This window comes from Corvus cornix, chromosome 14 (genome assembly GCF_000738735.6).
Source record: "Corvus cornix cornix isolate S_Up_H32 chromosome 14, ASM73873v5, whole genome shotgun sequence".
NCBI classification, from domain to species: domain Eukaryota; kingdom Metazoa; phylum Chordata; class Aves; order Passeriformes; family Corvidae; genus Corvus; species Corvus cornix.
The window spans coordinates 8,075,835-8,103,168 of record NC_046344.1 but is presented as its reverse complement, the minus strand read 5'-3'; the positions used below and the strand labels follow the sequence as shown (position 1 = coordinate 8,103,168).

Genomic DNA, 27,334 nt, shown 5'->3' with positions numbered 1-27,334 from the left:
CCTGGATCTACCTGCTGCCATGGGGGTGATGATTGGAGTTGGGGGACGGGAATATGGGGGGGAGCAGGAGCCAGGACTGGGTCATGGAGATGGTCCCTGTGGGGGTCACTGCTCAGACACCACAGTGTCATTGCCCCATCCCCGAGGGGATTTAACAGACGCGTGGATGTGGCACTTGGGGACACGGGTTAGTGGTGGGCTTGGCAGTGCAGGGTGAATGGTTGGACTCGTTGGTCTTGGAGATCTTTTCCTAGCTGAACAATTCCATGATTCTATGATCACGCAAGAAAGGGGGGCCCAAAATGCAGCCACAGAACAACAACTTGCAGGGATGGATACAACCACTTCCTCCCAGGAGAAAGAGGGATCCTCAGCTCCTCTGGGATACCTGTATCCCATTCCCCCCTGGAGAGCTCTTCTCCAGACACTTGCTAAGCGCAAGCCGTGCTACTTCCACCAGGTGAGAGTCCTTTCTAAGCAGGGAAATCACAGCAAATGGAGCTGTTACTATGGCCATATGGAAATACAGCTGCTCTCCAAGGGCCCACAGCTCTTGGCAAGGGAGCAGAGAGGTCAAGAGGGGCATTTTCCCTGCCTTTTGCAAGCCACACACAAGGTACAGTGGATGGGTGCTGCTGGGGCAGAAGGCTCTCTGTCCTGGCTCAGCCATTCTGGCTCCAATCCAATCTCCACCTGCACAGAGTTTCCCCTCCATGGGCCACTAACACCCCTGGATAAGGAGGTTTCTGCAATGGCTGCTCATGGACCTGCACCTGGCACTGCAGGAGCCAAAGCAGGTTTAATGTGCCCAAATAGGTGTTGTCCGGGGGCGGGAAGGGGGATGCTGCAGGGTCCCAGCGCTGGCCAAAGCCGTCTGTGGTGTTTTTGTGATCTGTGGAGGACCCGGGGGCAGCAGGGACATTCCTGGTCAGCCGCAGCCCCGTCACGTTTTGCTGAGCACGGTGTGTCTGTGATGTGCTGGGTGCCTGCATGCAGGACGGGGGGATGGGAAGAATTAACACCCTCTTCACTGGGGTTTTAATTCTGCTTCAAGTAAACAGTGTTGAGAAACTCTCCTGTTCCTGCCAGTGGGAGGAACCAGCAGAATCCCCTCCCCACAACGAGCCATTCCCAGCCTCGCAGTGAGCAGCAGCCTCCCAACCCCAGAGTGCTTTTTCCATTTCCATCATTTTCTGCAGCTGCTGTTTTAAAACCCATCCCAGCTCAGCGACAAGACTTTCCCCCAAGATCAAAAATCGTGATTTGATGTGAACAAATTATTTTCTTGCCACTATGTCGAGGTTTGCTCTCTTCTTGCACACTCACTCGAGTATTTCTTTGCTCATTGTCCTCGTTACAGCTTGGCAGCCCTGGCTTTTGGGGGAGAGCCCTTAACTTCATTCCATCAGCTGGATTCCATTAGCCAGCTAATCTACTGATTACAATCCACACACAGGATATTTTCTCCTTGCTGTTATCTGAAAAAATATGGGCATCAGTACAAAAGAAAGAGGAAAAAAAACCCTAGAAAAAGCAATTTACAATTGAGGGAACGGAAATAAATATATCGTAGTCACATGAGGAAGTAGTAACCACAGAGCTATTTTGGGCACAATACATCATGCAAAGGATGATGTGTCTTTCAAGCGCATTTCAAGCCCAAAATTCAAGGCACAAAATGTTTTTGGAAAGTAAATGCTCACATACATTAAGCACCATGCCAAGGAGTGGGGTTGGATGCTGTCAGGCTTTGCATTTCAGGTTTGCTCAGAGTTTGCATACAGGAAGCCAGAGCCTCAGCAGGACAATCCCACAGCTAAAACCACACAGGTGCTGATGGATTCTGCTGGATCAGGACCGTCCTGGATCAATCTCACTGGGTAGAGCTAGAGGTGGGGTCTTTTCCAACTTAAATGATTCTGAGATTCATAACCCACAGTGGATGCACACCCAGCGCTGGTGGGTCAGTCCCTTGTTCCCTAGAGAATTGCATGTGCCCAAAATCACAAGTGCCTTAAAAGATCCTTACATGATTCAAAACCAAACTGTCACCTTGGCTGACCTTCCTCTGTCCTGAGTAAACATGGCACATGTGAAACACCAACAGATTAGGGTGCAATAATCAGCTGTCACAGCTGTTCCATCCCTTCCAAATGGGGCCAGGGCTCGTTTGGGGGATATGCCCTCTGTAATGATGCTTCCTTTGGTTGTATGGAGATTTTATTTTCGTTATATGTTTTAATCACTTTAAATCAGAAATAATTCAGATCCCCGAGGAGCTGTTGTGGGATGATGGATTGATCTCACCAGGTGCGAGCCACAGCCAGTGCAGGGTGAAAGCGACATTGAAACCTGATCGATTTGCTATGTTTAATGGTTAAAAAAAAAATGCACTGGAAAGTACCTGCCTTGTTCTTCCGCTCTCTCCAAGGTACCCGAGTTACCTGCTGTGCTGGAGGCGTGTAACACACCCCGTACCCTGCAGCTCTTACTCCATCCCACAGTCCTTGGGAATGGGCACCAGCCACGGGAGCGGAGTGCCGAGAGCCTTCGGGGAGGGCTCAGGCGGGTGCTGGTGCCCAGTGCCCTGTGTGCCCAGGCGGGGAAGCCCCCCCGGCATTGTGAGACAATTCCCTGCTGCACTGTCTGCCCCGCCCGGTGTCTGAACTGCCCCCCACGGGAATAACCCTTGTTTCCCGGGATTCTCCTGTCCCGGGGATGTTCACGTTCCCCGGGATGCCGCTGCTGCCTGGGATGCTTCTGTCCTTAGGATGCCCGTACTCCCCGGCATGGCCCCTGTCTCCCGGGATGCTCCTTTCCCACGGGATCCCCCTGTTCCTAGCACACCCCTTCCCCAGGGGATCCCCCTGTTCCCGGGACACCCCTGTCCCCCGAGATCCCGCTTGCCCTCCGGGACACTCCTTTCCCACGGGATCCTCCTGCTTCCGGGACCCGTGTGCTGTCCCAATGCCCCAAGACACCCCTTGTCCCCCGTGCCCCCCGGCACCCCCTGCCCGGGAGCCGCGCGGTGCCGGGCCGGAGCGGGGGCGGCCCGGGCTGGAGCGGGGCTGGAGCGGCGCCGTGTTTCCGCCGGGCGGGAGGCGGAGCGGGGGCGGCCGCGGCCGGGCGGAGCAGCAGAGCCGAGCGGCGCCGGGCCGGGCCGGGGCTGTCAGCGCGGCGAGCGGGGCCCCAGCGGGCCGGGCCATGGCGGGCGGGCGCTGAGGCGGCGGAGCGCGGCGGGGCGGGCGGCCGGGGCGGCGGCGGCGCGCCGGGGCCATGCCATGCCCGTAGGGAGAGATGCCTTTGGGAAATGGAGACACTGGAGCACAGCGCAAACATGGCGCCCCCCGCGGCGCGGCTGCCGCTGCCGGGCTGGTGCCTGCTCTGCTCGCTGCTGTGCGGGGGGCTCGCCGCGACCCCGGCCCCCGCCTGCCGGCCCTGCGCCCCGGGCTGTGCCTGCGCCGCGCCCGCCTGCGCCGTCAACTGCTCGGGCCGCGGCATGGAGCGCCCGGCGGCCGCCGTGCCCCCCGCCGCCACCGCGCTGTGAGTACCGGGCACGCTGGGCACGGGCGGGGGGCGAGGGCCCGGCGCGGCCCGGGGGATGCGCGGTGCCGCCGGCCGAGCCCGGGGAGCGGCCCAGAGCGGGAGCTGGATAGCCCCGGTGTCCCGCCGCGGGGGATGGAGCGGGAGTTATGTGCCGGGAGTTTGGTTCGGGAGGTTCTTGGGGAGTAACAGGAGGAGGGTGTGCGGGAGCGAGCGGTTGGATGGGGGTTGAACGCTCCTTAAAGCAAATCCGAAAGACGCAACTAACAAGTAACAAACATTTCTCCGTGGAAGCGCTGGGATGGAATGACAGATGTGTTTGTGTGTAGATGCTGGCGTTGTTTTGGGTAGATCAATCAGGCGTGTTCCGTGGAGGGGCACGGGAATGGTCCATGTGCTCTGTCACTGAGATAAACTTACTGCATGACGCAAAAAACAGACGTAGGGGAAAAGTTTGGTTTTCCGTAGGGAGCAACTTTTCAGTTCTTGACGAGACAAAAGCTTGGAGTGATTCATATAAGAGAGATGACGTGGGGCCCGGCACGGTGGATGGATCTCACATGAACTAATTTCTGGTGGTATTTCACTGCATTAAGGGTCTGCTTTTCTATTCGGATATTCTTAAGTAAGCTTTCACTTTTTAGTGTCAATACAGAGATACTGCAGAAGTTGTGGAGTACCACAGTAAACATACATTGTAGCTTTTGCAGGCTGGACTAACTTCAGGAAAATGTGCACGTCTCTAAATTCAGCAGCCAAGGTGTTTTCCAGCTCTTTTCTTACTAGATACATTTAGACTTTTGCAAACAAACCAGCCATTGTTTGTTGCAGAAAGTCCCTAACTGGAAAAGACTGGTTTTTATTAAGGAGGTTCTGGATTTGTGTTATCTGTTGTTGGTTTGAGATGGGGATCTGCAGCTCCCGAGGCTGTGACAGAGGTGGAACCTGCCAGCTCCTCGCTGGTCACTGTAGAGCAGCCTCCTGAAGGCTGTGATGACCAGTCCTTCATTTGGCTTTTTGAAGATTTGGGGCTATTACAATGTGTTTCTGTGATTATTAATTTTGGTAGTAAGTGTTTGAGACTATGTTATTGTTGTTCAGAGGCGCTGAGTTGTGAAAGCTCCCAGAATGTTTTGGATTAGATGTTGTGCAGTGACAGATGGAAGTGGGATGTAAAGCTCTTGCAGGTGAACAAAACCATGGGAAGGGGAAATCTACTGGAGCAATGGATAGTGTTAATGGCACCATGTTCTGATTCCAGAAGTGTTTGGGTAGGGCACAGAACTGTGCTCTGCCGAGGGCTGGTTGTATTAGGAATTTAGGCTGTAGAGTCATCTTTGTCAGGCAGCTCATCACTGTGTGTGCAACTGTGTGTGCTGGTCCTGTTCTGAGGGCTGGGTAAGATGTGCTGAAGTGGGTTTCTTTCAAGTTTACTGCCCTGTTTGGCCTCCTGATGATGGCAGAGAATGCAGGTGTGTACTCACTCTGTTATTATAACCATGAAGAATTTAAAGATTCATTTCACTGTGATGAGAGTGACTCTGGCTCATGGCGCAGTGAGGTTATGCAAGTGGTTTTGCCTATTAATTTCACATTCCCTGTGTTGAACACTGACAGATAAATAAAGTTTATCTATTCTCTCATTAGAGGAAAAATTATTTTTTAATATCTCAACAACCCCTTTCTAAAAAAATGAATTATTTTGAAATGAAAGCAGCCTTTAGGAAGGCCAAATTCTGAAAATTCCCAACACCAAAATTCCCGGACCCTGCTCAGGTGTGTGCTCGCAGCTGCACTCAGCAACTGTGCTTCCATATTTCTGGCTGTAGAAGCGAGGCCTAGGAAATGAATTCCTCTTGTATCCAACGTTTTAGACAGAGCAGCTTTGAGGAAATAAATGCCAACTGCGGCCGCACTGTTACCAGGAGCACAGGGAAATGTCCCATCCAAAGAATCACTAAGGAAATGGGCTCTGCTGCTCGCAGACACCACATACCTCGCTGGAAGCAGTCTCCAGGCAGACCGAATGGGAATATTGGCCCCTTCCCATCGCCAGAGTCAGGTTCTTGAAGTGTAATGCAAAGTCTGGCTGGAACCAGGAGCAAAGTCTGTTTTTCCAAATAATCCGCAGTGCTCAACATGTAAAACTGAACTTGAGGAGCAACGCGCTTCAAGTGGCAGCATTTGCACTTCTGAGCCCCTCCGAGGGGCTCCGTCCGAGGAATGCTCTGATCCATCTCTTTTCAAGTGCTTTGCTCTCAGCGCTACCGGATTTTGTTGTGCATTTATTTGAGCCTGAGCTTTTTCTTGAGCTTTCATCGCTTATTTCATTCCTCAACTGGAAATCACCCTCACCAAAATTTTCTGACTTTCCCTTGCAAATACTGCTTCTTTCTGACACATCTTCAGTGTCATGGCAGGTTTGAAGTGGAAATTAGAATCTCGATGTAAAAGGACGAGAGTTGAAACTTCCTTTATTTTCCCCTCATTAGCATGGATTAGTATTTGTGGATGGATGAGAAGGAGAAGCTGGGAGCAGAGAAGCTCTGCTATTGTCAGGCTCCTGCAGAAGCAGGTTTGGGGGTCAGAACTTTCATCCAAAACCAAGTGGGGTTTTTTGTGGCTTTGGCAGTGAGCCCTGGGGTTGCACTGCCCAGCCGGTGACTTCACCTAAACAAACCTTAAAATAAACAGATCCTGTGACTCAGGAACCTGGAGTCAGTGATATTTTAAATTTCAAGAGTCAGCAACGATTGGTAGATTTTGATATTACTACATGATACAGGGAAAGCCTGTTCAAGGCTTGAGGTGTCTTCAAAAGCTATCGGGGAAGAAAAATTCCACTTTAAATTAAAATCTAATTCAGGTAAACCCACAGGCAGCGGAGTGTCTGTACAGTAGTGTCCAGGCCACAAAAGCAAAATAGCTCTATTGCTGTTCCTAGAAAAAATTGAGACAGCCTGGAATGTCATTCTTATAGGAAGCCATATCCCAGTGAAAACAAGGCTGCATTTCTCTTTTGTAAGAAATTTTGGAGGGGGAAAAGGGCCCAAATGAGGTGCTAGATAAATATTTTGCCAATGAGATTCCTTCAGCCTGTGGAAGGGACCAGTCCCATAAGCAACTTGTAGCTATAGTTTGAGTATGAACAAGGGGGCGATTCTGTGGTGGTGTGTCAGAGCAGAATGGGCTCTGGTGTTAGAGAGGGCTGGGTTGTTTATTGTGCTCCTTCCTAAAGCTTCAGAGAAGTCTCAGTGCTGTTCCCATGACCGAGAAACTTTTTTAAAAACTTTGGGGTTTTTTTGGTGATGTTTCAAAGTGTATTAAGAAAAATGTCCAGCTCAGGAAGAACAGGCATCCACCAGAGAGGCGGATTTGAAGGTGTTCCTGCTCTGTGCAAAAGTTGCAATTAAATAATCCCGAGCAGCATCAACATGTATCGTTTTCGTGATCCGCAGTGTGGTGCAGCCATATCTACAAACCCTGCAAGTGACAAAACCCCACATGTTAAAGAATTGTGATTAAACATTTTGGAGCCTCACAAGGCAGGACGAGCTGCTGGTGGAACCTTCTGGGGTTCCTCTGACACCTGGTGTGTTTTTTCCTGTGCACTGTTTGCACTGATTTTTCCCTGTATTTCCTGAAATTTTTAAGTTTCCTGGTGGTGTTTTTCTCTGTGTTGCTTCTTCCTTGTTGGAGTGAAAGTGAGGGCTGATCCTGCTCTTCTCCTGCTGGCAAGCCCCTGGCAGGTCTCATGTGTTTCACTCAGCTGCTTTCATTCTGCTCTCACAAAGAGTGGATTTAAAAGAAAACCACTCACTCAGAAGGTAGAACTCATATGGTTTGTTAATGCTTCTCTGCCTTTCATCCCGTTTAATGAGATTCCTTGTTTTATCTCTTGTCATGCCGTGTTTTCCACACTGTGGTTTCCATAACGCGTCTCTGCGTCATCCTTTCTCTGTTTCTCCAAGCTTTGTTGTCCTTTGATTGATTGTTGCAGTTCAGCTTGATTTTGTATTTTATTTACTCCATATGTCCCCAGACATTTATCTGAGTTGTAATAAGTGAATAACAAAGTGAGCAGGGGAAGCAGAACAGCTCGGGAGCAAAGCTGTGCATTCCAGTGCCAGGGTGGAGCGGGCTGGGAGCTGCTTGGATCTTGCTTTTGATGTGAGCAGAGTGCATGGAGGAGTGTGGGGAATAGGGTGGGTTTTGGGGGACATAGCACTTGTGAATTAGTCCCTCCACGGCCAAAAGCTTGATTTTACGCAGTCACTGTCAGGCTCAAGAGAAAATTTCCCATCTCTTCCCCAGTGGAAAGTTGGCAGCTCCGCTCCCAGGCTGTGCTTACGGTGCTATTGCTGTTCAGAGGAATGGCTGCTGCTGGCTCATCAGTCCTCCCTTTTCTGCCCCCACATCAAACCACCCTTCTCTCCCACCCCACCATCCCACCCTTCTCTCCCTCCCTTGCTGAAATGTGGCTCCAAGGCTGGAAAGCCGCAGTGGCTACGGAGCTGCTGGCCACACTCCCCTTCAGCTGCTGCCGCCTGCACGGACAAGCTCTGCTGAAGGTCACTGCCTGTCCCAAAGGAGGGTGAGGGTGTCCCATCCGACCTCTCCAGCCCTTTTTTCTCAGCCTTCCTTGGCAGTAAAGAATGAGCCTGTTTGTTATATCGAATCACTGTTCTTTGCTTAGATACTGAAGTGAAGTTGGCATCTCTATTTGCCAAAACTAAAAATGTCAATTGAAACATAATGATAGTTTTTTACTTTGCAAAGAGCACAAAAAGGAAAACTCATGTGCTTGCTGCCATTCACGTTTATTTAAAGGATAGCTGTCATCAGGAAGAGCATCAACAACGTGCAGTGTATTATAGGAACCGTGACTATTCTGTCATAGAATCACAGAATCCTGGAATAGTTTGGGTGGGAAAGGACCTTAAAGATCATCTCATTTCACTCCTCTGCTATTGGCAGGGACATTTTCCTTTAGACCAAGTTGCTCCAAGCCCATTCAATCTGGCCTTGGACACTTCAGTGATCCATGGGCAGCCACAGCTTCTCTGAGCAGCCTTTGCCAGGGCCTCTCCACCATCACAGGGAGGAATTTTTTCCATATATCTAACCTCAGTTTTTCCTCTTTCAGTATGAACCCATTCCCACATGTCCTATCACTACAGTTCCTCATGAACAGTCCCTCTCTGGCTTCCCTGTAGCTCTTTCAGATACTGGAAGGTGCTATGAGCTCTCCATGCAACCTTCTCCTCTCCAGGCTGAACTTCCTCAGCTTTCCAGCTCTTCCCTTTCCCTCAAAAGATCACATCCTTTTTGATAATGTGCACATAAGCAAAACACAGATAATTAAAACAAAGTGTGATATTCCTCAGGCAGCTGTTTCTACTGCATTAACAGCAAAATAGTTGCCCTCAGGTTAGGAACAGGTAAATCTCTTTGGCTTCCTGGCATCAGTCCTTGGAAAAACCTCACTAAGCTGAGCTTGGCGGTGAAGTTTCAGACGTGGCATATGGTCCTGTGTAATTCTGTTTAACCTACTGTCATGCTGAATGTAATTAGCAGCCCGTAGTAAGGGATTGTGATAGGCTGGGTTGGTGACAGGACTTGATGTTCATTCACTCTGTGGTAACGGATCTCCCACCTACGGCATTTGTGGGTGTTGGAGTGTGGCCCTGCTGTACCTGCAGGCTGGGGCTGTGGGTGCCCTCTGGCAGTGCAGGGTTGGGAGCCGGTGGGATCCTCTATTCTCACTGCAGTTGTGTTGGCAGATGCTCTGAAGGACCATCGGGACAGGGCTGTGCTCGCTCTCCCAGCAGTCACAGCAGCTCGTTTCTGACGAGCCTGCAGGACAATCTGGAGTGACACGGATTCTGGATCCAAGCCACGACTCAGCCAGCCTGTTCCTATCATCTGAAATTGTCCCTGGCCACCACACCATGGCCTTGTTTCTCCTGGTGACAGCTGGGCAGCTGTTTTTCTGTCAGCCTGTACATGCAGCTCCTTGTGTGGAGAAGCACGCTGGGCTCTGTGCGGTGCAATTTGTGTGTGGTGTAGTCACAGGGTCTAATCACTGCTTTGAAAGGGACATTTCCAGGGAGGGGTTTGTAGCCCTCCCAGAGCCGGTGCCCACCTCCTTGGACAGACCTTCTGGTCCTTTAAAGAGCTACAGGAGAGGGGAGAAGGACTTGTGATGAGGGCATGGAGTGCCAGGACAAGGGGGAATGGCTTCCCACTGCCAGAGGGCAGGGATAGATGGGATATTGGGAGGAAATTGTTCCCTGTGAGGTTGCCTGGAGAAGCTGGAAGTGTCCAAGGCCAGGCTGGACAGGGCTTGGAGCACCTGGGGGTAGTGGAAGGTGTCCCTGCCCATGGCAGGGGATGGCACTGGATGAGCTTTAATCCAACCCAGTCCCATCCAACCCAGACCATTTGGTGATTCCCTGGTTCTGTGGTACTTGCAGATCCCCAGCAATGGCCTCCTCACAGCTCCATTGCAACATCCCCTGGCAGCACCTCAGCCCTGGCTCCCACAGGATCTGTGCTGCTGCTCTGGGCTCCTCTGGCAGGGACAGGACCTACGCAGATCCAGAGGCAAAGGAGCAGTTTTCCCTGCAGGGACAGGCAGCGACGCCTCTCCTTCCTCCCTCTGGTCTGGTGGCTTGCATGGGATCCTGTGAACCCTTTCCCAGCTGGTCAGGGGCTCTGGTCCTGCTGGGAATGGGTTAAACAGGCTCCATGGTCCGGGAGCGGTGGGAGTGGTGCTCTAAAAAGAGGACCCAGGGTGTGGGTTGAGTCCTCCGGAGGGAGGAACCCGAGGAACAGCTAAGCCTGGGAAAGCAGAGCCCAGCCGGATTGTGTTGGCCAAAGCTGAGCGTTTCTCTCTCAAACCACGCCTCGGGAAGGGGGTGGAGTGAGGCCGGGCTGGAGCTGCGGATTTTGGTTTAGGGCAGGTTGGTGTAAGCGTCTGTGTCCTGTCCCGGGAGATTCTTGCACTGACACAGCCCCAGGGTGGTGAGCTGGGGGTATGATCCCTTGATCCCTAAAACTGTGATGGGAGCACGTGAATCCCTGTGAGAGCTGGGGAAAAAATCCCGTGATCCTTTTTTTTTTTCTTTTTTTGGTGTATTTTTGTAGTGCAAAAACGTTGCTTGAAGAAGCACTACAGAAGTGCCTATTTTTGTTCCTCTCTGTTCACCCGCTCGCCTCACAGCTGGCTGGATGTGTGTTAGGGGTTGAATGCAGCCTTTCCACATGTGGCTTGGAAATTGCAGCTGTTCCATTCCTGTCTCTGCTGCCGGTGCTCCCATATGCCACATTTCCAAGAGCAGGATGCTCATCCTGGCACAGGGGCCTTGGGCTGTGCACGGGGGCCCTGTGCGGCATTGCAGCTCTTGGGTGTTTGAGTGGGGCTGTTAGGAGAGATGTCAAACAAGCCTTCCCTTGCAGAGGATGTTCATGGCCCCAGTGTGCAGCCCAGGGCTGGCACCCAGCATCCTGCTGGCAGTGGGACCAGCCCTGTCACACTGGGAATGTTCACGGGTTTTCCCTCCTGGGTTGCTCCTGTGCTGGCCCTTCCATGGGCAGGGGCTGTGTGGCTGTTTGGGAGCACAGGGAACCATCCAGCCATGCTCTGCAGCCAGTGCCAGGCTCTCTGTGGGGTGATAAGAACAATAATCACGGGCCCCATTCCATGCCACGTGCTCCCAGCACAGTGCGTGTGCCACATTTCCTCTCTTGGGTCTTGGAGAGCTGAGGGAACAGCTGGAAACCACAATGGGATGCAGAGTGGAGCCTCTAAGAAAAGTGTTGCAGCCACATTCCCTTCTCTTTGCTGTGCTTTCTACTCCCTCAGACACCTCTGCTTAAGTTGTGTTGTTTCACCAAAAGAGGAGTGGGACAGGGTTTTTAGGATGGTGACTGCCTTGTCGCCCCCAGACAGATCCCAGGGACACAGGGGACCTGGTGAAAGGCTCTGAGCCCTGGCAGAGCCTGTGCAGACAGTGTCATGCTTCTGGGAGTGCAGAGCCAGCCCTCAGCAGAGTTGGGTTTCACCCCTCCCCAGATGAAAAAGGTTTGGAAAGCTTTCTGGAAAGAGTGAGTTTGCAAAGGAGGAGTTTGGATATGGAAAGAGCAATGAACTGGCACCTTTCATGTTTCATATTGCTGCACCAGCTCTGGGATCTCACAGATTGGTGCAGGCACCGTGAAAGGGCAGCTCTTCCCTGAGACCTGCATGTGATCCAGGCAATCCTGCGAAAGCATCAGCTTGGAATATGGGCACTTGCCTTTGAGGTTGGCTGCTGCCATTCCAGTCTCCTAAATGATTCCAGCAGGATGCACAGTGACTCCTCAGTGATTTGTGTCACAGAACTGCCCTCGCACCTAAGCAAAGCACAATTTAAAAGAAATCTTCTATTCCCTAAAGCAAAACACAGTGTTCATCTGAAATGTGATGCAGAGTGATTCCCTGGGAGAAGAGTTTCCACTGGAAAATATCTTGGCTCCCGACCAACACTTTGTGAAGCAGTTGTTGAGGACAGCTCCTTATTGCTACCTGGGTGATTTTCTGGAGGAGGACTGTTAACATAAGCAGGAGTTGGTGAAGCCATTAGTCAGGATCCCATCTCAGCTCCTTCACTACACAGCAAAAAGAAGATTCCCTGTCCTCCCAGACTCTGGAGACGACTGCAAGTAGAGAGCCACTGCCATGAGCAGAGTGGCGTTGGCCAGAGATTCATAAGTAATGAATTAAATCTGTGCAGAGCAAAGGTTTCTATCAGAGTGTGGGAACATTATTTTACTCCTACGGAGGGAAAACATGAAGTCAGTGGCTTTATAGACTGAGCTCTGTGACCTCTGATTGCATGGATCGGTGCAAAGTTTGGATCAGAAGTCTTAAAAAAATTAGTGTAGACAAAACTGAGGTGGGAAAACAAAGGCTAGATGAGGCCAAGGGTTAGCCTTTGTTAGTCCCTGAGTTGTGTTAAGAAAATTCACTGTAGCTGGTATCTGTGGTGGATTGTGTTCCTACAGCAGTAAGGAAGGGCTTTACTTAAGGAAAATTGAAAGGAAAGGTGTTGCTCCTGTGTACAGGAAAGCTGTGTAGGGCATAGCACAGATCAGGCAGCACCGTGAAGACAAAACTCAAGCTGTCTGGGTGGCACTCGAGGTTCTCCTGGGCTGACGCAACATAATTCCCAAGGTTTAATTGAGAGGGAAGACACACCCTGCTTTCTGCAGGAAGTGCCAGGAGCATCACTGGTTCCTGACTGTGTTTCATACAACACAAAAGAATAACTTCAGTAGCCCAACAGCCAGACCCTGAACTCTGAGCTCCAATGCCCTCACTGTGCTCTCTCTTCTCACTCCCTGCATCCAGTAATTAAACCATTATTTGGAAAGCTCTGTGCCTTTACAGTGTTTACAGGACAGTGAGCTGTCAAGGTAGCAATGCCACTGGCCTTGGGTGGTTTAATTTCTGGTTACACTCACTGATTGAATCTGATACAGCCACAAATTTAAGTGGCATTTACTTGGATTTGCTTTGCTTTGCGAATAGTGCCCCATGCTGTGCAGCCAGTCAGATGGGAATATTTCCCTCTGGCATAAGTTAGTCTTTGCAGCAATTAAATGGTTAATTACAGCTGGCCATCAGATCTCTAAAACAAGCCAGCAGAGCCCACTGCTGTGCTCTGTGTTCCTGCGGATTAGCTGGACACATCCAAGTCTGCAGCTTGATCCCATAACTTCAGAGAGAGCTGGGAGAGTTTGGAAATTCATCTCCAACACCCCCGCTCTCACAGAACCCACAGCTTCCCCTGAAGCAGATCCACTCTGGCTGCTTGGGAGAGACATTTCATAAGTCATCAGAGGATTTTTTCACAGAATCCCAGAATCATTTAGGTTGGAAAAGACCTTCAAGCTCATTGAGTCCAAGCTCCCCGTGTTGAGGATGGGCAGCCCATCTCTGCATCCTCATCTCACAGGTGGCTGCTCTGATCAGCAGCACGGAGCACCTTTAGCTCCCTGTGCAGACTGACCACAATTCCTCTGTTCCCGTAGAGCAGGAAAAGCAGCTCTGGAGCTTGTGTTCCATTTCCTGGCTTGCTCTGCAGCTCCTGGAAGCTGCTGGATTCTGCAGCAGCCATGGAGGCTGTGTGAAGGCCGGGAGTAGCTTCCCTCTGTCCTCCCCTCGGCAGTCAGGGAAGTGCAGTGCATACCTTGGTTTGGGAAGGGAGCCGAGCTACTGGGGGCAGTGTTGTCTAAGGGCTGGAACGAGGAGGGGGAAGCAGGACTCCTGCTTTTGTTTTCAGTTTGACCCTGGTGTTGTGGGCTGGGCTGTCAGGGATTCCTCTGCATCCCTCTCCCTGCCCTAGCAATGGGGCTGGGGCTTCATTGCCTTGCGAGAGTATTGTCCTGGTTATTTATGGGAATTCAATGCTTGTGGAGTACTTCAGTGCTTGGCTGCTGGAAAAATGCCCTGGATTTGTAATTCCTGCTTGCCTGGTGCTCTGCCATCCTTGTGAGGGGGCAGTAAAACATTCTGTAGCAGCTCTTGGGAAGATGAATCTTCAGGCTGAGCAAGGGGAACATCGGGACAGCAAAACAGAGATGTGGACTCGACAGGTACCCTTGGTCCTGCCTTCCCACCCCTGCTGGTGCTTCAGCCTCTTCTTCCTCATCCTCAGAACCAAACACAATCCAGTGCTTGGGGGGTACATCCTGAGTCACAGGTACTGGAGCCAGCAGGATCCCACTGTGCTCCCACTGGAGAACCATTAATTTTGTTTTTAAAGCATCTGAAAAAGAAGAAGAGTTTTGTTTTCTGCCCAGCTTGCATTTTTTGTTCAGGGCAGAACCATCAGTTTCCCAGAGACATCCCAGCCCCAGATGGGAAGTCAGCCTTGTGTCCACTGCAAGGGAGCAGCTTCTGAGAGGAATGTGACTGCATTTCAGTGTTCCCACTGGAGTTTGAGCATGGCAGGGATAGCTCCAGTCCTCCTCCTGGCTGCACTCCGCTTGTACACTTGTTTAACTTCTTGGGTTAAACTCCTAGTTCTGGCTGGCTCACAGGCTGTGTGACAGTAGAATCATGGAATAACAGAATTGTTAAGGTTGGAAAAACCCTCCAAGACCATTGAGTCCAACCATTCCTCCAGCACTGCCAACTAATCATGTCCTCAGTCATTTCTCGGACACCTCCAGGGACGGTACCTCCACCACCTCCCTGGGCAGCCCCTTCTGATGCCTGACAACCCTTTCATGAAGAAATTCCTGCTGATGTCCAACATGAACCTCCCCTTCCTGTTTTTCAGCTGGGTGAGGCTGTAAGAGCTCCATGCACAGAGTAAGGGAGGTGCCTGAGGTCACACAGGGAGTTTGTGTCCCAGCCCAGCCCTGAGCTCTCCCAGCGTTCTGAGGTGCAGCTGAGTGTGACAAACACGTGGGTTTGCACGTGGGGCCGATGTGATGTGAAGGTCCTGTAGTGTGAGATGATGGGCTGGGGCTGCTCATGGGTCCAGCTGCCCCTGAGGCATCTTCAGGCTGGCAGAGCTGCATCCCCTGTCCTGTCCTGGCCCCAAGGACAGCACAGCACACCTGAGATGCGGATTGGTTTGGAGTGGGAATAGCAACAGCTGGTCACTGCATCCCTTTGCCTGCCCTGCTCCTGGTGTCCCTGGAGGTCTGTGCAGACACTGTCCCTCCATGGTGACCTCCAGGCAACAGGATTCATCTGGTGTGACAAGGGGAGCAACATTTCGTCGTGGATCTGTGCCGGGGTTCTGGATTAATCATTACTGCACTTAATGGGTTGTAACTCAAAGCTAGAACCGTCCACATCACCTGAGGACTCTGCACGCCAGACCAGTGGGGATCAGGTGCTGGCACAGCTCTGCTGCCCAGAACTGGGGCTCTCAGGAGGCATGAGGGAATGGAGGCAGTGGTTAATAGGTAGGATGGAGTTAATCATTCACTGAATTCCTCAGCTACAAACTCTCTCCTCAGTATTTTTTCTGGTGCTCTTGCTGGAAAGGAAATGGGGGTATGTGAAGCAAAACCACACTTAACAACTCACAGTAGCACTGGTGTGTGCAGGATTTCTTGCCTTGTGCTGAGGGTGGAGCTCCCCTCTGAGAGGGAGACGCTTGGATGGTCTGGTGGAGCTGAGCAGTGCTGGGATATTCGATATATTCTCACCTTTCACTTCGGATGCCTGGGCCAGGCCCTGGAGAAGGAAGTGTCTGGACTTTCACCTACCTGAGATCCAGGAAAGATCTATATTTTTCTCACAGTAGTCAATTACCAACAACTCAGACAAAAGTGGGAGAACTTAATTAATAAAATAGCAAGGATGCAATTACTTACAAGAGTCCAGCTCTGCCAGCCAAAACATGAGTCAGCTACCTCTCATAAATCTTTAGATTAAAAAGAAACAAAAGAAGGCCAGATGGTGGTGCCCTCTGTGTTTTGGGCCTGAACTCCCATGTAGGAGACATCTGGAAGCATCTGTATCTCTCACTGAGGAGATACAGAGGAATAATAGATTTCAACAAAATAGAAGGGAAGGGAAAAGCAGGGGTTACAGTTTAATGTCATGGTTCCAGGAAACAAGGGAACCCACCAGTTCTTTTAGGACAAGACTGAGTGTGTCTTCTAGTTCTTCTTTTTGAGGTAAAGATGTGTCATGTAGATCCACATACCGTAGGACCAGGTACAGGAATTTTTCACATGTGAGTGAAGAATAACCCAGTTGGTGTTAGTCATGCTGCAGAATGTGTTAGCAGTTCAACAGTGGCCCTAAACACCAAGTGGGATCCAATTTAAACCCATAAAAGTGAGGAAGTCTGGACTTGGAGCCTGTTCTTCTACCTGTGTACGCAGCCGTGCATGGAGTAGCTGTGGCATAAACAGCTTAGGAAGGCGTTGGGATTTCTTTTTACTCCATTAAACAGTTGTCATTTGTTTCCAACCATTTGATTTTATTGCTCCTCCTGTTTCACTCAGCAGGAAATTTAAAAAAAGCAGCCCAACACACAAGAAACAGATGCAAATTTTTAGTTGCTCAAATTCAGCTGAATGTAGGGGCTCCAGGTTGCTGCACAAAAATGTCTTAACGTGGGATGATTCTGAGTGTAATAAAAATATGTGAAATCCATGCTCAGGCCTCTGAGGTGGTGATCTTAGAGGTCTTTTCCAACCATGGTGATTCTATGATTTGCCTTTTTGTGTTATATGGGAACACCGGTCGTGAGTACAAAACTCTTTCTGCAGTTACAGTGCAGGCTGAGCATGGACAAAAGATGGTTATCTTGCTTCTAGTGCCTTCCATTCCCTCTTCCCATCCCTGGAAGTGTCCAAGGCCAGGTGGAATGGAGATCTGAACTACCAGATCTAGTGGAAGGTGTCCCTGCCCATGGCATGGATCTGGATGATAATTCTATGATCCTTTCCAACCCAAACCATTCTGTGATTCTACAATTCCCTTCATCTGCTGTTAGCCTCAGCATCATCCCTCTACCCTTTAGGAGCTGGAGAGCTGCCCTCCCTGTGGAGCACCCAAAATGCCAGATGTACTCCAGAGCCACCCCTTGCCCTCCCGAGTCCTTGTCAGGCTGTCAGAAGGGTCTCGACCCTTGTGGTTGCTCTGTGCGTGTGAGGCTGTGCTCTCCGGGGCTGCTCTGCTTGGGAAGTGCTCGCCAGACAGGGCAGGAGGCAGCTCTCAGAGTTTTCTTGGCAGGAGGGTGTGGAAAATGTTGGAAAGGAAAAATGGAGCTCAAGCAGTCTGCAGCCCTGTCTGCCTCGGGATCAGAGGTGTGCGCGAGGCCGGGGAGCTCTGCTCCTCACGCTCCTCCATCCCTGCGCATTCCCTGCTCTGCTCTCAACGCCTGCGTGCTCCAGATTTCATTTTATTGTGAGGAAAACAGTAGCTCTTTGATAGCCTTTCAAGGGATAAGATGGGACAGACAGACTGCTTATTGGGAAAAGCCTCGGGGTCTTTGTGTTCCTACCCTCCAGTGTGACACAGAGCAGTGCCCAGCATGGGCTGGGGCTGTTGGAACAGGCACGACTGGGCAGCAATCCCAGCATGACTGAGCTGGAAAGGGACCTGTTTTGTCTTCTGGTGCATGACCCAGGAGCTTTTCTGACCACAGGTGCCCAGGCTGTGGTTTTCCCATCTGTTTTCCTGCTCGGTGCTCTGGGCTGGGTGACAAGGCGGGGATCAGTCACAGGTTGGACGTGTTGGTGTTGGAGGGCTTTTCCAACCAGAGCAGACCATGGATCAGAGTCATCCTTACACCAGCAGCATTGTGGAGGATTCTGTTCTTGCCCTGTGCTGTCCCTTTTCCTCATGTGCTGGTGATCCTTCTTGCCTTGTTAAGCTGAGCTGTGATGCAGGATTACACCCCTCAGAGAAGTGCCTGTGGTGGGTTACATAATCCTCGTGTATGGAGCCTGCTGCAGTGAGGCAAGTCACTAATGTCCTCTTGGATCCTAGAGGAAGAAGGGTGCTATGGAAACCTAACTTGTTATTATTATATGGGAACGAAATTTATTATTTCGCTCTTCTGCCTCAGTTTGTGATTACACCATGGAGCAATTTTTAGCCTTGGCAAGAAGGTGATTTAGCATAAGACCAAAGATGCAGCTTAACTCAGTGTCTGCCGTAAGTCTTGAGAGCGATGCTGTGTCTGAGAGAACTGGGCAAATTCTCCTTCTGCCAGCAGGGCTGATTTATGAGTGTCATCCTTGACGTTGCTGTGGTGTCCAAAGTTTACCAAGGATGTTTACCCAAACCTTCCAGAGTGTCTGTGTGGAGCCTGAGGAGGGGATCAGGCTGCACTTATGTGTCCCGCTGATCCGAGCCTGCTTTGGGAACCTTCCAGTCCCCGCGGGGCTCGGAGCAGAGCTGTGGCTGGTGCTGGGCACAGAGCACGCTGCATGCCCCTGCTCCTTGGGGCACTCTGTCTGAACCATTTTATTTGTCTTGGCTTTGTCGTGGTGTTTCCTTGCTCCTTTCCCTTTTAAACAAAACAAATTTGCTGCTGGTTTGTGTGTACCGCGAGCACCCTCTTACACAATCACCCTCGTGGGTTTCTGAAAATAGGGAAGAGTAATTTTGGATTTAATCAATAAACTGAGGCACAGTCCAAGACAGTTGCTTGAACCTGAAGTGAAGCATCAGCCTCCCCAGAGACTCCTCAACCAGCACTGTCCATGTTTGAGTCTTCCTATGCCAGGGAAGGGGCTCAGCCTTGGGCTTTTGTTTTAACCAACATGAAGTGGAACAACAACAACAGAATCAATCTGTTTTATTGTAGGAAAAAAATCCATGAACTGTAAGGGGTATGACTTTCTCTTTTTTAAGATGTTTGTGTCAGCTCCAGGGCCATCTGCCCTGGTGGATCTCTCATGGTTCATTTGTCCTTTCTAGGTGTGTGCTTCACTGTGTGATGTGTGGGGACTGTTGGTGTTAGACCTACCTGTTGTAGCAGAAAACACCTGTAGGTCAGGTGAACCGTCATAGGACCTGTGCTGGGGAACTTTGGAAAAACCTTGTGTTGAGGAAGATTTAACCTGACTGATTAAGAAAAGATTTCTGAGAGGAAGAATCAGTATCAGTGTCAGTCCCAGCATGTGCTTGTGTGGGGAGTAGGCAATAATTTAAAAAGTTTCATGTATTTAATATTTAATATATTTTCTGTGCATATTGACCTGGGAAGGAAATATCTCTTGGCTTTGCATATGCAAAGAAAAAGAGAAGAACCAGGACAAACAAGGCTCATGAAGCCACCTCAGCCTTACTCTGTGTTCTCCAAAGGAATGGAGTGTTCCAACCTTGTTCTGGTCCCATACACGAGGGAATGGCCAACCCTGGCTGGCTGAACCCCAGCCTGGGATGTCTTACCAGCTCGTGGCAGATGGAGAAATCAAACGGGGGACTTTGGGATGTGCCCTGTCCTTGTTAATGTGGTGAAGAAATCAGGAGAAAAAATGTCACAAAAACTGCAGGGAAGAGCTGCTTGCCAGAGAGATGGAATAATTAAAGAAAAAGGGTGGCTGTAGTAGAAGGAAAAATACTGATTGTGAATCATCAGCTGTCCGTGACTTTCCTGCTGTAAGAGGTTGAATGGTCCAGGCTGTGTATTTGTGCTGGCAGTGAGAGATCTCTACAATAACAGCCGTACCCTGTTTAGCTTTGCTACTATTTGGAGAATCTGTGCCAGGACTTATTGGAATCCCCCAGGCCAGCGTTTAGAAGATCTTTTAAAATTGGTGGGGCTGTGGGATGAGAAACCCTTGCTTGGTCTCCAGAGAAATTGGCTTTGTTTAAAAACAAAATCCACAGTAGGATGCTGAAGTATGTGAGATGTTTCGTACGGCAGCATTTAATGGGATCAGGAAAGGGATACCTCCCAGTAGTATTTGCAGGTATTAAATCATTAAGAAGATTAGCAGAGTTGCAAGACCTCTTTTTTTTTCCTCTAGACAGTTTATTCCACATAATGATGTTCTTATAAAAGGATTAGAGGTGTTGGTCCTGTGAGAGAAGGGAACAGGCACCGTAGAGATCCTCCCTTTAACAGATCCCTGACAGGATTGTAATCTGAAGTGAATGGAATTATCTTTTCTCTGATTCCTCACAGAAAAATCATGGAATCATGGAATGGTTTGGGTTGGAGGAGACCTTAAAGACCATCTCATTCCAACGCCCTGCCATGGACAGGGACACCTTCCACTAGGCCAGGTTGCTCCAGGCCCCATCCAGCCTGGCCTTGGACACTCCCAAGTGTGTCTGCACTGTGTGTTTCATTTGAGGGAGGGACCTCTCTTTTCCCAAGCTGATCAGGGAGGGCAGTCTGCAGGAGCAGCAGCTCCTTGTAGGAGAGGGACATGGGTCCAGCCTGTGCCACCAGCTCTGTGCCTGCTGTGGTTCCACCAGGAGGCAGACTGGGACTCCTTCCCATAGGCTGTGAAATTGCTTCTGTGATTTCCTCCTGTTTTTCCTGAGTTTGGGTTGAAAAAGATGCTCTGGAGATAACCTGTCCTTGTCCTGGAACACATGTGACATACACACACCTGTGGCTAACTCACGTGCCAGGACTGGGGACAATGGCCTGGCTCTGGGCTGTGGAAGGTGGAGGATCAGAGCCTTCTGTGTCCTTCCCCAAGGCATCTTGGAGGCTCTCCCTGAGGAGCACACACCCATGTTCTCAGCCCGTGGTTGCTCTTTCTACAGCCCCACGTTGTCCCCTGAGCTGCAGTATGAGCCCTTTGGGGCACAGGAGGCTTTGCAGTTGCTGCAGGGCTGTGGAGGAGCTGCACAGAAGCTCTTTTAAAGCCAGCACAGACAAGCCCAGGAGGGTCTGACCAAGCCAAGGTCAGAGGTAAATTGTTCTTGTCGCTCTGGACAGGTGGAGATCAGTCCAGAAAGCAGGTTATCTCAAGGTCAGCTGCATCTTTCCAGGATAGGCTGATGACTTGATTGAAGCATTCTTCCAGAGCTCTTTCCAGGGATCTGGCCTTTGGTCTCCACCCCGTATCTCCAGATATGTTGCAGAGTGGATTTCTCAGCCCCTGCTACTTGGCAGAAGTGTGGACAATTACTCCTCTCAGGCAGATCATGTTATAGTTTTGGCTCTGTCCTAGCCGGAGTTTAAGTTTTCAAAAGAATGGGTAAAATTGGATGTGCAAGTCCTGCTGAACCCAGGAGATCCAGACCCTTCCTGGCTGTGGTGTTAGGCTCATGTCATTCCAGCTGTGTCACTGCTGAGGAGTCACTTGTCACCCGAACCCTTGGAGTGTTAAGGGGCTGTTGGATCTCTTAATGTACAACACGTGGAAGTGGGTGGATCCCTGGTTGGGTCTGTTGGTCAGGGTGGGTCCAGAGGAGAACACTGAGCAGGATCCTGTGCCCAGCGGTCCAGAAAGAACCAGAAATGTTCATCACCTGCACATGAGTAGAAGAGTAGATTTAGATGGGATATTGGGAAGAAATTCCTCCCTGTGAGGGTGGGGAGGCCCTGGCACAGGTTGCCCAGAGAAGCTGTGGCTGCCCCACTCCTGGAAGTGTCCAAGGCCAGATTGGATGGGGCTTGGAGCAACCTGGGATAGTGGAAGGTGTCCCTGCCCATGGCAGGGGGTGGAATTGGGCGGGCTTTAAGGTCCTTTCCCACCCAAGCCATTCCAGGATTCTATGATCTTGTGCAGGGAACAAATGAGTTTCTGTCTCCCAAACGTGTTCAGAAGGTCTCCTAGAGGGGCAGCTGAGGCCCGAGCATGCTGCTCCCTTCCCTCTGTACCTACTCTGGGGCCTCTGAACATCAGCGTTTTTGAAGCAGAAATATTCTGACTGCATCACAGAAGGCTTTCTAATGCTAAAAGGAAGCAGCCCAACCACACACATTATTAATGCCAGAAGCATGCAAATGGCTTTTGTACGGGAACCAGCAGCTCTATATTGGGTTCTAATTGGGTTTTGTTTTCAGAAGGAAGATATTTAGGGTTCTATAGTGAACATGCTGCAAAAACATTGAGAGCAGAGCCCTCCAACCCAAACAACCACATTTGAAAAAAGCTGGGGGAGCTCGGATCGATGTCGGCACTGGCACAGGGGGATTAGGGAAAGCCTGTCCTTTGGCCTCTTCTGGCCAGATCCCTGTGCTCTGTCTGTCCCTGGCTCTGGGGTCTGCTCTGCCCTCAGATTTACAGCACATAACATCAACCAGAGGTGCTGCTTAAGGAATTCCTTGAGTGTTTCTGTTCCAGTAAGGATTCATGGGCCTGACTTTGAATTATGGAGCCTTTGTGCTAGAGAGATGTTTACAACAGAACGGTGACTTTCTCCCTCGGAATCCTGAAAATACTATTATCTCAAGCTTCAGGAGGAACTTCTGCACAGAGACCACCCAGGACTCAGAGCTACCTGTCACCAGAGCATCTCTGCTCCCCCGTGTTCCTGTGGGGAGGCTGAAATTTGGCACAGGTTGGGCTGAGCCCTCACCACCTGCAAGGGCTGGATCCACCAACACAGCTATGGAATAGCAGAGATGGAGATGTCCTCATCAGCAAAGTTTCTGGCTACATTCATGGTATCTTCAGCCTGGTGGATGGCAGAGTTTTGCCCTTGTTTCTGCTGGGGTAACATCCCTTCTGAGGGCCTGCAGGATTCCTGCTGGTACTGCTGGACTCGTTTCACTCTTCTTCCTGCTGCTCATTCAGGCTGCCAAGCGTTTCCTTCCTTCCTCCCCTGGAGCTGTGTCTGCATCCACTCCTGTTTGTGTTCCCACTTTCCTTCAGCGGCCTTTTTTAAAAATTATTTTGAGCATCAGTTACACTTCTATCGTATTTGGATCCTGCTAGTTAGTGCTCACTGCACGAGGAGAGGACAATGTCCCTGTTCTGTCACCTGCCCCATGGCCAGACCAGGTGGGCCCCCAGCACACCAGTTTAACCAGCAGACCTGTAGCTTCCCTCTTCTTCAGACCACGGTGGGAAGCAGCTCCTTTTGCTGCAGAGGGCTGTGACAGACGCTGCTTTTCAGAGGTGATGGAGAAACACCCCTTGTCTTTGTCTCTCCCGGGATTTCCTTTAAGACAAGAAAAAATTGGACACCTGGAAGAAATGTGGCCCCCAAGCCCACCTGAAAGAGACCTCCAAGAAGGGGATGTCAGTCCCCATGGCAGCAATAGGAGCCTGGGTCTGTCCTGGCTCTGGGGGAGAGCAGGGGAGCCGGGCAGCGGGAAGTGGCCGGAGCGGAGCCGCGTTCCGGGCGGGAGCTGGCCCAGCGTTACATAACGCACCAGAGACACGTTCAAGTGATTAATTTGAGGCTCTGGCAGCCGCTTCCCTGTAATAATATTTTAAACATTACTTTTCCACTGGCCCTTGCCAGCGATCGTTATTTTGCACTGTGGAGGCTGTAAAATTTCACTTCAAGGATGGGTTTCACTCCCGTTACAGAATGTGTCTGGAATGTGCAGATGTTTCCTTCGGGGAATAGGGAGCCAATCGGCTCTAACACATCAGCCCTGTGGGGAGGACTCAACATGCTAAGCAGCCCTATTCACAAAATCCCAAACAAACACACACACAGAGCCCAAGGAGCTGCACCCGCGCTGGGCATGTGGCTCCCAGCCCTGGGCATGGAAAGCCAGGGTCTGCTGGAGCTCAGCAATGTTCTGGGCTGGGATGGTCACAGAGGGGTCCCTCGATGGGCTCTTACACAGTGCCACTCTTACACAGTGTTCTCTGGAAGAATTGTGGGAACTTTGGCTGACTGGGTGCAGATAAGGTGGCTTGGAACGACATGATCTCTGAGGTGCCTTCCAACGCAAACCATTCCAAGATTCTGTTGCTTTTGAACTGGAAGAGCACAGGGTTAGATGGGCTGTTGGTAAGAAAATTTTGACTCATAGGGTGGGGAGACCCTGGCACAGGCTGCCCAGAGAAGCTGTGGCCGCCCCTGGATCCCTGGAAGTGTCCAGGGCCAGGCTGGACGGGGCTTGGAGCACCATGGGATAGTGGAAGGTGTTGGGGTTGGAAGTGGATAGGTTTTAAGGTCCCTTTCAACCCAAACCATTCTGGGATTCCATGATTAACATCCCACAGGTATCCAGGGGTTGTGCGTGTCAAGGACAAAGCAGCTGCTGTGGATGTGCCAGAATTAAAGAAAATGGGAAGATGGGATTTAATTGCTCAAAGAAATAGTTTGCATGGAGAGCGGAGAAGACTGAAAATTGCATTTTATGGGAGAGCTTCAAACTAAGGAGCTTCAAATTAAGGCTGTAACCATCCCTGAGGGACACGTGGTGGGGCTGGTCCTCTTTTAATAGGAAGATACAGGAGAGCACTAAGATTTTACTTCTCTAATTTTCTCTTTCCTTATCATCTTCACTGCAAGGAAGAGGAGAACAAAGCATTGGGGCATCAGGTCCCTAAAGAGGAGCCCTTACAGGGTCAGTCATGGACACAGAGAAAGCTGCAGAGGGACTTTGAAGGGCCCAGAGTGGCAGGAAGAGGGGGAATAGCTTCACACCAATAGAGGGAGGGTTAGATGGGATATTGGGGAGAAATTCTTCCCTGTGAGGGTGGTGGAACACTTCCAGGGCACATCTTGCTCAGAGAAACTGTGGATGCTCAAACCTCTGCCGCTGGCATTGTCAGAGCCTGAATGAGAAGTGGAAGCTTTTACAGAAAGTAAATACACAAGATAGGAAAGAGAAAGGTTGGTTGTGATGAGCGTGGGCTCAGCTCAGGCCCATCAAACACTGATAAACAAAAGAATCTTAAGGAAAAGTCTGTGTCCAGCAAGATTGAAAAGAGTAAAGAGTTTCACAAGTGTATTGGGAATTAAAGGAATTAGATGATACTGGTCTGTTAATAGATGAGCATGGTCAAATTATCAATGAAAATACAGAAAAGACAGGACTGCTCAGTAGATATTTCTGCTTTCTATTTGGAAAAAAGCCAGGTGATGTATTTGTATCATATGAGGATGATGAAACACTTTCCACTCCAACAGTAACCGAGGAGGATGTTAAACAGCTGCTATTAATGTTAGACCTTCTTAAACCAGCAAGTTCAGATATTTTGCATCCAAGAATTTTAAAAGATCTGGCTGAAGAGCCCTCTGGGCTATTAATGTTCACTTTTAATGGATTTTTGGGCCTTGGGGAGATTCCCAGGGACTGGGTCAAAACAAACATGTTGCCAGTGTTAACAGAAGGTAAATGGGGTGGTACAAACATTCATTAGCCCAATGTCCTGATTTTCTATCCCAGGGAGAAACACTGCTGTGACTAGCATGGCATTAGCTAAAAATTAAGGGGGATGGTGTAATTAGTGGCAGTCAACATGGAAAATCCACTTATGGAAAATTCATCTCCCAAACCTCTGCCTTTTAAGTAACTTTACAGATGGAGGAGCAGAAGATGCTGATGTTGATGTAATACACATCTGACTTCTGCAAGAAGTCAGAATTTGAATTCCGAGTCAAATTTTTGAGTTTGACTCAATGTCACATGTATTTGTCAGGAATTGGAATGAAAAAATCAACACTATAGATATTAAAGGGATTAAACACTGGCTTCAGAACGTTTCATAGAATGACAGACTTGACCCAAACGATTGTTTGGGTTGGAAGATGCCTTAAAGCCCATCCAGTTCTAATGCCCTGCCATGGGAAGGGACACTTCCCACCACATCAGTTTGCTTCAAGCCCCATCCTGCTTTTAAGGTCCCTTGCAACCCAAACCTTTCAATGGTTCTCAGAGTCTTTATGTGAGATGGCAACATCCTCTGGAAGGCTGGGAGCTGCCTGCTTGGGCTTGACACAAGAATTGGTGTGTGGAATCTGATGATTTGCAGTGTTTGAGTTGTTGGGATAAACCATGGAAAGCAGCCCTAACATCAGGACTGCAGGGAAAACACAACTGAACTGTGCTGCAGCCGTGGTTTGGCCAGGTCTGGGGGCCTGAACCTGCTGCACTTTGCTGTTTGTTTGCTCCCAGCTCTCCTGCTCTGGGGATTTTCTGTCGCAGGCAGTGGCTGTGAACTCAGGGCTGTGCTCAGCATCACAGAGCAGCACTGTTTACTTTGGGCTGCTTTTAAACATACCAAGTACTAATCTGATGGCCCCGAATCCATGAGTTTTCCCTCTGGGGAAGAAGAAGGTAAGTCAAGAGGCTCATCAGCTCTCCAGACAGGCTGTGCTGCAAAATCCTGCTCAAAGTTGGCCTCCATCATTGACAGTGCTCTGCCAGGCCTGGACCTGAGTGGGTCTTCCTTTCTTCTTGGGGCTTCCTTTCTTCTTGTCTTTTTCCTCATCAGCTATTTTCAGGGAACATCCCATGCTGGAGCTGAAGGATGTTGGTGAGAGCCTAAAATGGGGAGCCTCTTAAATGAAGTGTTGTTGGTAAAACATATTGGAGATGAAAATCAAGTGACAGACAGGACTAAAATAGACACAAAACTTTTTCTTCAGCAACCACCCAGGAACCTGGAAAACTTGGAGGTGTTGGAGGGGGCTGTTAGCTAAAGGTTGAACAGATTGGGACTGTCAGCTGTGAAAGGGAAAGGTTTGAGGAGCGTTACCTGACGTGGGAAGGGACAGTCCGGTTCTGGGGACTGGGGGAAGGGGAAGTTGTGTCCGTGTCAGCACCAAGGTGAGTCCTGGCAGGTCTGTGTGGAGCCAGGCTGGTGCTGTCCCCATCCCTTTGCTCCGTGTGCCCTGCAGGAGGTATGGGCTGGGGAATTTGGGAACAGGGCCTGGAGTTCAAACTTTTCAAATAACTCAGGAGGAAATGACCAAAAATGCTTTCAGTTTGGTCTGCTTAGCTTTGTGCTGCTCCAGCAGTGGGAGGTCCACAGCAGGAGCTCACCCCACACCCAGAGGGAGTCAGGGATGTGGTGACACTGTCCTTCAGCCACCTCATGGCTTTGGCCATGAGACTTGCCTATGTGCCCTTTGCATGTCTGCTTTACCTGTCACAAGAGGTTTTGCCTGGTTGCTGCTGTTTCTCCTAAATCCTCAATCCTTTGTGGACTCCGGGGCTTGGAGCAACCTGGGCTAGTGGAAGGTGTCTCTGCCCATGGCAGGAGGTGGAACTGGATGATCTTTAAGGTCCCTTCCCACCCAAACCATTCCAGGATTTCCTGGTCCCCTCTGAGTGCTGTGTTTTGCTACTTGTGGCTTTGTTTTTCCTTTGTTTGTGCTGCCGGTGCTGGTGCCTGACAACACTCTGACTGTTCCTTGTGAGAAATGAGAGAATTATTT

The 27,334-nt window shown here is 50.3% G+C and overlaps 1 protein-coding gene across 2 annotated transcripts in view; it reads left to right on the top strand.

The window, feature by feature from the left end:
* Positions 1–3,238: 3,238 nt before the first annotated feature.
* PKD1 (polycystin 1, transient receptor potential channel interacting) overlaps positions 3,239–27,334 on the top strand; it is a 79,763-nt gene continuing 55,667 nt past the window's right edge. For both annotated transcript variants that reach the window (XM_039559992.1, XM_039559991.1), the window contains exon 1: positions 3,239–3,543. In XM_039559992.1, the coding sequence (XP_039415926.1) occupies positions 3,311–3,543 (233 nt within the window). In that variant the 5' untranslated portion in view covers positions 3,239–3,310. The remainder of the gene's footprint in view (positions 3,544–27,334) is intronic.